At 27.9% G+C, this 13461-nt stretch overlaps 1 protein-coding gene across 2 annotated transcripts in view; it reads left to right on the forward strand.

Moving 5' to 3' along the window:
- Positions 1-13461, forward strand: part of LOC105250564 (acetylcholinesterase) — a 113744-nt gene that overhangs the window by 79092 nt on the left and 21191 nt on the right. For both annotated transcript variants that reach the window (XM_025407171.1, XM_011256724.3), the window contains exon 3: positions 12211-12353. In XM_025407171.1, coding sequence (XP_025262956.1) covers positions 12211-12353 — 143 coding nt within the window. The remainder of the gene's footprint in view (positions 1-12210; positions 12354-13461) is intronic.

Raw genomic sequence — 13461 nt, forward strand, 5'->3', positions numbered from 1 at the left:
TTTCTTTCCCCCTTTCCTCCTCTTTCTTTCTCTTCGTCTCTTTCTTCATTTTTTTCTCTTTCTCGAGGCTATCCGTCAAGCTTGGAATTGCGCGCGTGGCTACGGCTCCTTTCTTCGCCCTGCCTCCGCCGAACCTCGAGGGAGTTGCCCGTAATTGAGTTCTTTTGCATCGGACTCACCTTCGAGGTGGTGGAAATATGCTTCCGCAGTCTTCGTTGGAACGTCGGTAAATTCTTTATTCTCTGCATTGACGGATCGCATGGGTTTGCGTCATTTCGCTGTTGAATCGATAAAAACGAAGAAATACATTTTGGTTAACCTGATATCTCTACCACCATAAGATTCGGGTATATCGAATAATTAGGTGCTAATTTATTGCTAATTTTCACTTTAACTTCAAAATTATTATTGCAATCGATAAGGTATTAAAGGTAAAATATTGATATATTCGAAAAAAACTTATAAAGATGAATAGCAAGAGAAAAACAAACGTATCAAAATCAATTACTAATTGTTAATTATTTATAGATATTGTAAATGGATTTTAAAAATTTATTGAAACTAAAAAAATTTTTTAAATTTATAAAATTTGTATAGAGAAATGTATATGTATGTGCACATTTAATTAAAATTATATTATAAAATAAATATATATCCATTCTATTTGAACAAAAATAATAGCAAAGAAAAAAATTTTTATATAATATAAAGATTTCAATAAAGATTTTTGTACAAGAGGCAAATCATTTTCTCGCAATTATTCATATTTTATTTTATTAATTTTTTTTTTCGTAAGTTTCTCCAAAAATATTGCATCCCTATTTTTTATCTTTTTCACGGATTTTATTTTTTTTGCCGCAGTTTATAAGTTAGAGCCACAAAAAGATGCGACTCACTTATTCGTGATTATGATCTTTTGTGATGGGCACACTGAGTTCTGCAAACATAAAAGCGTGAACGAGGTGAAAAAGGATAAGTTTCTGTACAAGATTCATTAGGAGTATTTTTAAGAGAACCGTAAAAGAAGCGCGAGAAAGAGCGAAAGAGAGAAGGAAGTTTTTTGTTTGCTTCACGGCTTCACAAAGAGAGGAAAAGGGTTTTGTATCCAGAAGTATTCGGGTTTATTCTAGCAAGTCTAACAATTATTCTGCGAATTTGCAATATACAAAGACAAGGAAAACTTGTATAATATTTATTACATTACATTTAATTACATATTTATGCACAAATTTATATTAAAAAATATTTTATATTAAATTAATTTGATATTAAAAAATAATATAAGAATATAATGTTGTTCCGTACGTTGCCCAGTGCTTTTTTCAGACTTCTTGCTTTTTCTCTTCTTTGCCACTTCTTCGTTGCATTCGCATTCACTTCCGAAAACAAGATTAATTAAGGTTAGTTATATACGCAACGATCGTAATATTTATCGCGTAATTTATTCATTTAATCAAGTAAGAATCGTAGAAATAGAAATCTAAAATAATAAATTATAACTTCGATGTAAATTCGATTTTTAACAGAAATTATTTTAATGATATTTATAGAATCAAATATAATTCGACCGCGACGCTTTATCTCGTATAATTTTTCAATTATTTAAATATAATTTCAGATATTTCAAATATAATTTCCTTGTATAATCTAAAACACTCCTACTTTAATTTTCCGTGTATATGTTAAAGTACGTAAAATATTTCGGCAATAAATGAAGAATAACACGTTCGGTTCTTGACCTCGCGTTGTGTTTACGTACACGTCACGGTCTTGATATCATTCGCTCAGCAACATTCGGAGAGTAAGGTGCAAAATACGTACTTCGTATATTGTCAAATTTTCTCTCTAACAATAAATCGCGACTAGTTGAAACATAAAATTTACTATGATAATTATAATTAATCCTTGTTAAACTTTGAATTGTAATTATTACGCGATCGGAAGTGTCGTGCAAAGTGTTTCACGATTGTTGCGTATAAATCTTAATTAACTAACCTTAATTAATCTTGTTTTCGGGAGTGAATGTGAGTGCAACGAAAAAAGGAGGAGCAATGGAGAGAAAAAGCAAGTCTGAAAAAGCACTGGGCAACGTACGGAGCAACAATATGCGGTAAGTAATTTACAAATTATTTATCATTTATATTCAGACTATATTATATATATGTATCATTTATATTAGATTTAGATATCATATTCAGATCATATTATATTGCTCCTTTTTTTTACTTTCTCGATAACGATTCTCTCTCTCTCTCTCTCTCTCTCTCTCTCTCTCTCTCTCTCTCTCTCTCTCTCTCTCTCTCTCTCTCTCTCTTATTTTAAATTATCAAAATTATTTAAATTTTTAAATTTTATTAATATATGTATAAAATATTCTGAATTTTATTTTAATATATTTAAAATATCTATAATAAAATGTTTTCGTATTAATTAATACATTTATATAGATAGTAAAGTATTTTTAACCTCCCTTACAATAATATATTATTTAAATATATTTTATAAAAAATAAATTTTTATATAAATTTATATTCAAAAAAGAATTTGATAATTTACATTAACGGACACCTCGCATGTAATACATGTAAAGGCCAAGGATTATATATATAAATGGACTTAAGAAAAAAATTATCTTTTTATTCATCTGTATATCTTATATCTTATATCTGTCAGAAATTGTAAATTCTATCTAAAATCTACCTAAAATCCTATTTACAGATATATGAGAAGGAAACTTTCGGGGGAGGGATGTTGCGCAAACGTGACGTTATCTAATCTTAATTCGTTACCATTTTGGGCAGCTAAAGGCACACCGCAAAAGCCCGAATTTGCTATTTGCTATAACATTTCTCCTCTCAAAAGTCAATCCGCATGGAGTTCGTAATGCTATGTCGGTGTTTGCGGTTAAGTTTCGTGCTGTTTCGTTTCCAAGCCGCGAATCTCCTACGACGGAGAATAACTCCTTCCCCTAAATCTCTCCGCATTCTACACCAAAGTTGATCAGTTATCTTTTTCGCCGATAAAGCTGCTTCAACTAATTTGTATGTAATTAGCTCGTAATTTGTATGCACCTGTGCCGAGCAATTATCATCAATATTTTGAAGCATAATTTTAAAAAATGATTGATAAAACGGGCAATAATTTGTAATTATCATTAATACTTAAAATATTGTATAATTTAAAAAAAAAAAAAATCCTATTAACTATTTTAAATTAAATCCAAACATCGTTAGTCATTAATTGTTACTCACTTTATAAACAACAAGCGGATTAAAACTTTTTGCAAATTATTCAGAGCCTTGATAACATGCATCAAAAGTTATTAAAATTGACGAGGTCAGTGCTAATATCAATATTTATTTTTTTCTGGGGGGAGGAGTGCAAAGGGAGAGACCCTTCCCCATCCATGTATATATTTTACAATAAAATAGAATAATAAAATACAACAGTTATACTGAAGAAAAATGATAGCACATACAAATAAAAACGTCAACAGGCAATAACATTTAATACGAAAAACAGAATCAGGAATAAAAATGTAATACTTTAAAGAGCCAGATCTCAGAAACTGGAAGAGTCTGCAAGGTGATTCAAGGTGTATAAAATTTAGGATTCCATCTAGTATAATACACGTGGAAATCAAAATGATCGATGAGGTATAACTTTATTGAAAGATTTAAACATTTTCTTTAAGCAATAGAGAAAAAAAGACGATATTGATAATTCTTGAACAAAAAAAGTTTATTTTCAAATATATCACATTCATTATAAGTATAAGATTTTAATTTATCTAATTTTTAATCTTCGATCATTAATTCTTTAAATTGCTTTAAAAAATATATCTCGTGAAAAGATGTAGTTTTGATTCATCTTATTGTATTCTTCGGATTCCGAATAAGCATTCCACGTATAATACATCGAAAGACTGAGGGGAATAGAATTGCAATCTTTTGTTTTAGAGCACATGTACTGAGCGTCATTGAATGATTGATTTGTCTCGACTGTTTCTCTGGTTTCTCATTGAAACCACTGCGATGCAAGATTGTATTCATCGAAATTGTCGATTTGTTAGCCAGGTCCTACGGGACCTTATTCGTCGGGATCCGTCCATTAACCCGGAAACTGAAACAAAAACGTAGCCACCTCGGGCGAGTCAGCCCGGTTTCCAGCTTTGTTGTCAGACGCAATATTACTACAATACACCAGCTTCCAGTAAACTAACACACGGAGTATCTCCGCGATATACATCTCGCGCACAACTGTGTTTTGTTGCAATAATAAAAAAAGACAAAGAAAAAAAAAACTGCTTCTCCGTGAGATCCCGTCATTCTGGGACACGCGTCGGCTGCGTTGGACGTAAAAACCGAATTCCCGCTGCTTTTCAAAGAAATAAATTTCACGCACGTCTTGCGCACGTGTCTCACATGGCAGATCACGCAATAAAACCCTCCTCCATTTGTCATAAATACCAATATCTTCGGTTTTCCGATATCGACACGACGGCGTGTACTCTCTTACATTTATTTTTGTACGCAATCAACGATTCTATGGTTTTTAACGAGTTATTGCATGGATGGACTATGCATGCAGCAGTATGGATGATGTGAAATTCGTCGCAAAAGTAACGAGATTAATTTGCAGAATACATCGGATATCAAAAGCGCAAGCCGCTTTAAGCTGGGAACTTTGCCAACATATAACTAAGTACAGTTTAGTTCGGTACGAGTCGAATAATTGTGGAATAAACAAGAGTATCCTGTCGTATCGTGAGAAATATAGCAATTTCATTGGTGGCTCGTATTAAAAGCAGAAACTGCTCGGATCAGATATGTCAAAGTTAATAAATCTAATACATTTCGAGATTCGTGAATTTGACACTGCGCAGAGCACTTTTAGCTTCTTTTAACATAAACTTAATAATTTTTAATTAATTTGTGAGTTAAAGAGCTTTTCCTTGTAAAATTAAAATTTCTATTTTCATGAATTTTGAATTTTGTTTACAGTCACTATAAAATTTTCGTGATACGATCATTACAAAAAAGTTTGTTGGATATATAAGATAATAAAATATATGTGTATTTTATGGGGTAAATCTTTATTTTAATGCACAAATCAATTATTAATTTTATCAATTTTTAATTAATTAGTTAATTATTAAATTCATACATCTCGAAATTATTAGATTTATTAACTTTTGATCTAACTGCTGATCCCTGCTGATTCTCTTTTTATCATCATATAATATCAGTTATTATCATAATCACTAGATATATATATAATTGCTCCTCAATACAATATCTTTATATATTTCTATTATTTCTATTTCTATTATTTCTATTAATCTCAAATTATTAATATAAATTCTTATAATATAACACTGAATCAGAGAGAGAAGTTAAATTTAAATTTCAAGTTTTACGCTTGGAGGATTCTCCAAGAAATATATTCTCATATCTCTTCTGTCAAAAGTATATCTAATTATCTACTTTAATAACGAAATAGTATTAAAATCAAAAAAATTAATTTTTTTTTTTAATTTGATATATTTTTCTGGCATCTTTGAAAGAAATAACTCATCTTTCTAATGAGTAATTATGTTGTTTCAAAAATCTATTTTGAAAGGATTTAAATCACATTTTCGAATAAACTTAGTATTTTTATCAATGTGGCGTAACACGTTCAGAAATATATCTTTATTAGGTTTCCCGGCTTTCTTTTATATCTAAATAGAAAATAAACTATGTCAATTATTCTGAAAAAAGGTAATTAAATTAAAAACATTATTATATTTAAATATTATTGACCAACAAACTACCAAATTATTGTAGTTATTGAATCGCCGTCTCAATAATAAACTTTTATTGTCTTTATCATCATAATAAAACGATCGATCTTTCGTTTCGATAAAATCAGCGCAAAAGAACGTTATTTTTAGCTTTCTTGTAATCTTTTTGATTTTAAGTAATAACGTGAATGCACTTAATTCGTAAATACAGTTAACGATCAATAATTGGAAATGCCATTTTAATCCAGATAGTTGCATATATTTGGTATCTTCTCGTTTTTTTTATACATTTATTTTATATATGTAAGCCGAGAAAAGCTTGTCACGAACGTGAATATTGACATTGCTTTATATAGACTTAAATTCTATTTTATTTGCTTTTTTATTAAATTTGCAATACTCGCTTTTGTTAAATTTGCAATCAAAATTTTAAGTAATGAAATTTATTTGTTCTGTATTATTACAAATTAACATGTTATAAATATGAAAATAAGTTTTTAAATCTTATATATTGAATATGACTTGCTAGATAATTTAAAATATATTATCAAATTTTTTATTTTCCTTAAATTGAAATTATGATATTTACATTTTGATATAACGCTTGAAAGAATTATTTAATATTTTTCTTATTAAAAAGATATTGTATGTAATATACATAAATATATGAGTAATATATAAGTAAAGTGCATAATAATATCCCGCACTTTATCGCGCGAATATACAATCTTCTTAATATCTAATGGTTTTGGCGCAATTTTCCGATAACATCATCTTTATAAGGGGAACAAATTTAAAGAAAACATTGTAAAGTATTTCTCAAATGTTGATATAATAAAGCAGTATTTTTCTATACTATAATTCTTTTTGATAGACGCATGTATTTGGCATTTTTATTGTTTTTTTTTATACATTTATTTTATACAAATCGATATTCAATGGCAATATACACGCACAGTTACCTGATAAAGTCATATGTTTTCGATATATTCAAGTTTAATACGAAATAATCCTTTAGTTCATATTTCAGAGTATATATATCTATCCGAATCAGTTTTAAAATAAAACTACCTTAATTTTTTCATATAGAATGATTTCTCACAATATTAAGGATAAAAATAAAAGTAGAATGGCCAAAAATTGAATAAAGAGTTTATTATTTAAGAAATACAATATTATAATTTTTTTAAAATAAAATATATAAATAGGAAAAAAATAAAAATTAATGAAATTTATCTATAAATATTATTATAAATATAATTATTTAAATATTAATATATATAAAATATTATATCACAAATTAATGATTAAATATTTAATTAATATTTAATACTTATATATAAATATAAATTTATTAATTATTAGTAACATAAATTATTAATATTCAAATAAATTAACTAAAACTTGAAAAGAATTCTTATATTTATTAAATAGTTAATTTTTATATACATATATAAAATCTCTATACAATATCTCATAAAGTATTCATTTTTTGATTATTATATCCTTTAATATTTTTACACATAAAATAATAAACAGAATCGTGAAGAAAGCAAATAATTGTTTTTAAGAAAAAAATATGTAGCTGCTCGTATATACATATCATTCAATCAACATCAAGACTAGATGCATCTAGAATTTCTCTCGAAGCAATTGAAACGTTTGTGTATTCGAGAAGTTATAATTTAATTCTAAAATGCTCCCATGTGCACCCGACACGTTAATTAGTAATTTGCAATCTGTTTGTATATCTAAAGTTGCAGGAATGCGACGTGTTTACATCAGTCTCTTTTCACCGGTCAATTGCATTGTAATCGAGTTCGCAATTTCCTCCAACAAGTTTCTTTGATTAAGAAGTTCCAGCAGATACTACTAATCGTACCTATTTAGTGTGACACGCTCCCTCTCTCTCTCTTTCATTCTCTCTTCAATATATACACTGAGGAAAAAATTATTTTGAAATAAAAAAATTTTAGTTGACTCAAGAAAGCTATTTATTCGGTAGGTACTAATCACGTATTTACTTGTATGCAAAACGTGTGTTTGCTTAAGTTCAGTATTTATTTACATATGTTTAAAAAAATATATATGCTTAAAAAAATATAATTTTTAATTAAATATTTTTATATTTTAATTTTACAAAATATAATATTTATTAAAATGCATTTTTTATTCCGTAAAATTTTAAATTTTTTAATTTTAAAAAATAATATATTTAATTTAATAAATTATAGTATATATTTTACGAAAATAGTATTTAAATATAAAAAATATATAAATGAAAATAACTGTACTTAATATAACATTCATATTTAATTAAAATTAAATGCTTTTGCTTAAATGAAATAAACAATTCCTTCCAGAGCAAAAGTTTCAAGAAAACAAATTTATTTGATTCAAAAAAATTTTTCCCTCAGTCTATATCACGGAATGTCCCAAAATTCATAATTGACCTTTCAAGGGGTGAAAAATGGTAAAATTTTGAGACCTGTGTTATTTTTCTTGTCGATCATTATTCACTGTTAGTTATTTAATCATTAAGTCATTGAATCCTCTATTCTTAACATCCGTACTTTTTATATTATTTTATTTGATTTTTTTAATCAATTGATGAGTCAATTGTGACCGAATGATTGTATGATAAAAAGAGTGGAAAGGAGAGGAGCATTAGGAACATATCAAAAAGTGAAACGACCGACAATAAAGAGAGAAATCATGTTCAATGTGAAATAACGAACAGTAAATGGATCGATTATTTTAATTGACCGACATTACAACATACGGATCGATCACGTTGAATGGCCAGCATTGAATGGATCCACCATGTCAAACGGTTAAATAGCTAAAAGTGGAAATTAATGAATGAAGCAAACAGTGAAACGAAAATTATTTATTTAACTCTATGTGACATATTTTGGTGACCCTGAAAAGGGTGTAAAACAGTTGTGACTTTACAGAATTGGCTCGAAATTACGTCGCTTGAGTCGACATTGCAGAGCATACGGATTCGTTGACTTAATTATTAAAAATTCAATGAATATTGACCAGAGAAAAAATGACACAGAAACTTTTGCTTCAGAATTTTACCCTCTTTCATCTTCTGAAAGGTCAGTTATGAATTTTGGACATTCTGTATATTATTTGGCTTATATATTTCACATGTTTATATTTATTATTCGGATTTCGAAAGAAAATAATTATTATCGCTTTTCGTACAAGCTATAATATTTATCAATTTCTTTCTTAATACAAATTATAGATTATTAAACAATAAAACAATAATGATCCGATATATTAACAAACGATGTTGATTTTTTCTTTATTTTATTGGAATTTTATTGATACAAAATTTATCGGAAAAAATAAATTTCGTTAACTTCTTCTGTAATTTCCAAAACGTTTTATTTTTTTTTTAATACAAAATATTAAATACACAATTATGCGAAAACTAAGCGAATGAAAAAGTTTAGCTTGTTAAAATGTTCACGTGAAAGTAATTAAAATAAACTAGAAGCAAAAAGATTTCCTCATTATTACTGATCAAATCACTATCTCCACTATTGTGACAGAACTTAATCTCTCTATTGTCTGTTCGTGTTTTTCTCTCTTTTACAGCTTGTATCTGGTATTGTTTAGTAGAATGCATGATATATATTATTCTCTTTTCAGCTTTTTCTTGTTTGCATACGCGCTTTATCCTTCGACGTCATTTCATATCGCGCATCTATTTGTGAAAAGAGAGGAAAGCCCCGCTTATATAAAGATATGCAGAAAATACTTTGATTTATGACTATGAATATAAAACATTTTTTATCTCCATAGATTAAAAAAGTTGCCGCGGTGTCTCGGAATCATGGCCATATTATGAAATTATGGAAAAATATTTGATATATTTCACATTTCTTGAATATATAAGAAATTATTTAATATTTCAAGATTGAATTTATGTGTAAAATAATTTAAATTATTTTATTGATCATACATTAATTATGAATTATGATCAATCAAAAAAGACAAATGACTCTTATTGTCTCGAAATCTCTAACAGTTGATAGTATCGTACTAGACGATATGATAAACAAAGGAATTTAAACATAAACTTTAAATCACGTAGAATAAGGAATTAAAAGTTGAGACATATATTTAAATTTTTTTAAATCTTGAAGAAAAAAATATTCGGTCAAAAGATTAATCGATTCTGCTTTGAAAGCGTAATAGTAATTTTCATCTTCTAATCTTAAAGTTTACCATGCGCATAAAGTAGAACACGTGGTCCTTTTACCTTTTAATTAAAGCCATTTATCTTTCGCTCGTAAAGGAAACTTTTGATATGCAAAGATAATATTTTAAAAGTGATTGTGTCCACGAAAATTGTGCTAATAGTGATAATTGGAGCTAAACGAAATTATTTGCATCTAAATTTCAACATAATTGTAGACAAAAGTTTGATTAGATAGAAAAGTTCACACCTAATTGAGAGAAATATTAGATAGAGATACATGTATAAAAAAAGAAATCTGTAATATTGTAAATTTATTAAAAAATAATACATTTATATTGTTTGTTTCCACGCCATAGTAATATACATTTTAAAATTGTTATAAATATTGTTGACAAACACTGATGGCAGTTTTCATGTCAATAATGTAATTACGTAAAGTTTACTTTGTTAATGAAATTAGTTTTTATTTTTTCCTCATCTTCCTTCACGTGCTCTTTGACATGAAATAACGAAAATAAAATTTGTTTCATTATACGATAGTCTTGTTTATATTTTATAATTAAATTAATTATATTGCATAAGTTATAAGTGAAGAAACAATCATCTTTTTATAATTCTATTAGATTTTTATTGACGATCTAATTTAAACATAAATATTATACGCGGTGATGATAAATAAAATATACTAATTCATGCATGCAGTAAATCATATTTATAAGAAAAATATAAAGCAAATGTATAAAATGTATAAAATGTATAAAATATAATAAATAATGATTATAAAATTTCAGAAATTGCGTAAAAACAAATTTTTAATAACGATAAATTTTGTATGCATATGTAAACATATACATACACATTTCATATATTATATTAAATATAAATATAAATTTTTTATAAAATAACTGCAATGTATAATAAACATTAGATTAAATATTAATGGAGAAAATGAAAAGATTAATCTTGCCCATTCCCCAAAATTTAATTTTTACCTCGCACCTGTAAACAATTCATAATCAAATCAATCATTTATCATTTATTACGTATTAACTTATGAAATATCTATTTTTTAGCCTCTTTATTCAATTAAAAGATTAAGTTCCTCTGACATAGAATCTTGCAAAGACCGACTAAAAATAACACGCGTGAAATGTTTATGGGAGTGCTGGCTGCCTGTTATGCATATTACTCAACAAAAGAGAGGAAAATCCTTTATATCGGAAAACTACATTTTCTTTTCCACGCGCGTTCCCTTTGAAGCCCTTGTGCGCAATTTCAAAGACAGTCGCGCGCCCGAGGCGACACTTGCCAAGAGGGGCCATGCGAAGTTTCCGCATCGCGCATGTGTAAGCAGCGGAAATCCGGAGTTTCGCGCGCCAGAGAACGAGCAAGAATGCATATGATAACGCGCGGTGCGGTCAACTTTTTTCATTAAACAAAGCCGATGTATTCTAAAAATGTGTGCGTGTCTCTTTGCGAATTACGAGGTGGTGCTTTTCCTCCAGTAATGCTTTTAGTAGTTGCGTTATGTCATAAGAGTCGCGATGCCGGAACAAATTGCCAGCTGTATCACTTAAACACGCACCTAGAGATACGGGTGAGCATGTGTTTCTCTTTCATTTTTTCATTAGTTTTAGATATTGCAGAACGAGACACGTGTGTTTCGCAAATGCTTCTTTTTTGAAAATTAAATAATTTTTAAGAATTGGAATTTAAAAACTCGGCGTATTAAATTTTGAACAAATATCGTGGAAATTGTGAGAAATATTGAAAAAATATTTTAAATAAAGAATTTTCAGATTATTTAATCGTATTTGTAATCGTGTATTATATTTTTTGAAAATGTCATGTATTCAATATATTTTCATTGTCTATATTTCATTTCTTTTAATATTTCCAATAGATTTCCATTGGCATAATATCTTTTTTCTGAATTTAATGTACGTATTAAAAGTGTAAAAAATCTATTTTATAATAGAAAGCATACGTTGAAAAAAATTAATCGGACTTTTTTTAAGACTAAAAGATACGGCCGTTAAACATTTTTATATTTTTATCTTCAAAATGTTACAAATACACGGAAACTTTGTTACAGTATGAATTGTGTGTATGTGCACAAGTGCGTGTTAATATTTCCGAATATGTATCTTTCTTTATGATGTAAGATTTATTTTTGTTTAACAAATATATATTTCTGTTTCAGGGACGTACTTTATTCTGTACGACTTTATTGACTTCTTCGAGAAAGATCAAGCCAGCTTTCTCGATCGAGACAAATTTCTCAACATCATCAATACCATCTTCAAGAATATGTCGCAAATTGAGCGAGAAGCCATTATTTTCCAAGTAAGTCTCCCTATCTATGCATTTTTTTGTATGTGTGTATTTTATTGTATATGTGTAAATTTTATCTACTATATAAATATTTATCTAAATTTCTCAATTAATATTTATAAATATCTAAATTTATAATAATATTTATCTAAATATATAAAGTAATTACAAAATGTATTATTAATTGATTTATTACATAAATTTTGATATTTAATACGTGTGTATGTGTGAATACATCTATCTATACACGTACAAATATATTTTCATAAATAAAAGAAACTGACAAATGAATTGTGAAATTAATGAAAGTTTGAAAATTCATACTAAAACAATTCTATCATATTTTAAGAAGACAAGTGTGCAAAACATACTTATGCATTTGAGACACTGGGATTAAAGTTTTTTCTCTTAAAATCATATATTAATAATTTACGTATTTTTCTAAAAATTATAACGCGCCACTCTAACTCTGCAAGCGATATAAAATTATTATGCCCTCTTAAATATTTGCACACATACATTGATGTAAAAATATAATAACATTGTAATAGTAGGTGTGCGAATGTTTTAGCAATTTATACAATATATTTAAATCTCTGTTTAAATAATAGTCACATGTCATACATAATAATGTATCGGAATAATTTGAGTTTTTACTCGGCTTCAATTTTTACTGTTGACTCATTTATTTATGCATTAAAATTTTGCGTGTGCGCGCTTTAAAAATGGACGCCGGCGACAGTTTGTTGTACTAAAAAGGATTGGCCATGATTATATTATTAAACGTGCATTTCTCACTGTGTATCGCGTCGGATACGAATGGACGTAGAGTGAAAAACCGTTAATTGGAACGCCTACCCGCTATTCTTTCATCTCCTTTTCCGCGGCTTTTCCTGCGCTTTTGTGTTTTTTTTTGCCCGCACACGATGATTTTCCGTTAACCAGAGACAGCGGTCCCATGTAATTGCGATTATAACAAACCACAATTTTTTCCCCTTCAGAAAAAAAGTTAGCCCTCCTCCTCATCGGCCAAATTTCTGTTTGATTTGAGTGGAAATATTTATCGATCCGTTTGCTTTCAATAACAATAGAACGAGCATAATTAAGCTATTATTTTCTA

Source organism: Camponotus floridanus, unplaced genomic scaffold (genome assembly GCF_003227725.1).
Source record: "Camponotus floridanus strain SB8 unplaced genomic scaffold, Cflo_v7.5 scaffold165, whole genome shotgun sequence".
Lineage (NCBI taxonomy): Eukaryota > Metazoa > Arthropoda > Insecta > Hymenoptera > Formicidae > Camponotus > Camponotus floridanus.